Consider the following 862-nt stretch of genomic DNA (forward strand, 5'->3'; position numbering starts at 1 on the left):
GCAGCACCGCCGTCGTGTCGAGGCGGAGCAGGAACAGCGCCGCCGCGTGACGGAAGCGCGCCAGCGCCAGCAGCGCCAGCGGCAAGTCGACTTCCCGCAGGCGCTGTTCGAGCTCTTCCTCAATCTCTTCCCCGTTCCGTCGACTGCCGATGCGGCCGACTACAAGTCGAAGCAAGAGCCCGCCGCCCAGCACGAGTCGCCTGCACCCGCGACCGCCGTCGAACCCGCTCCTTCCGCCTCGCCTGCTCCCGCCGACGTTGCCACGACGGTCGCTCCTACTTCTACGTCCGCGGCCGAGGAGTCGGCGACGTCGTCTCCTGCCCTCGAAGAGGCCGCCATCGTCCTGCAGCGCCGCTTCCGCCGCCACGTCGCTCGCCAGGCCGCCCTCTCGACCCTCGCCTCCCTCACCGCCGACTTTGAGGCTCGCCAGTCGTCCTTCACTGCGCCGTCTGAGCTCGCCTTCCAGTCTACTTCGTCCGCCCCATCGACCCCGCCTCTCGCGTACGGCAAGGCGAACGCCGCCTTCCTCGGGCATGAAGAGTTTCTCGTCTCGCTCCTGAGCAAGATCGACGCCGTCTCGACGGGCGGCGACAAGGTTGTCAAGCAGGCCCGCAAGGACCTCGTCCGGCGCGTCGAGGCCGAGCTGGCCAAGCTTGACGCGCTCAAGGAGCACGAGTGGGAGCGCCAGAGCCAACGCAGTGCCGAGGCGTCCGACGACGAGCGCGAGGCTGCCGACAACGCTGAGGGTGCGTCTCTTTCTGTCGTTCTCTGCACCTCGAACGGGGCCCTGACCTGGGTCGCTTCTGCAGGTCCCGCACCTTCCGCCGACGCTGCAGCTGTAGACTCGGCCGCACCCGCGACC

General features: G+C 69.0%; 1 protein-coding gene across 1 annotated transcript; it reads left to right on the plus strand.

The window, feature by feature from the left end:
- JCM10292_002459 (BAG family molecular chaperone regulator) lies at nucleotides 1-862 on the plus strand (the record flags this gene model as incomplete). Its single annotated transcript, XM_076653027.1, has 2 exons — nucleotides 1-746; nucleotides 810-862. Coding segments are annotated over 2 exons (799 nt in total), but the record flags the coding sequence as incomplete, so codon positions are not given.

This window comes from Rhodotorula paludigena (genome assembly GCF_050403205.1).
Source record: "Rhodotorula paludigena JCM10292 DNA, Rt_paludigena_JCM10292v1_ctg151, whole genome shotgun sequence".
Lineage (NCBI taxonomy): Eukaryota > Fungi > Basidiomycota > Microbotryomycetes > Sporidiobolales > Sporidiobolaceae > Rhodotorula > Rhodotorula paludigena.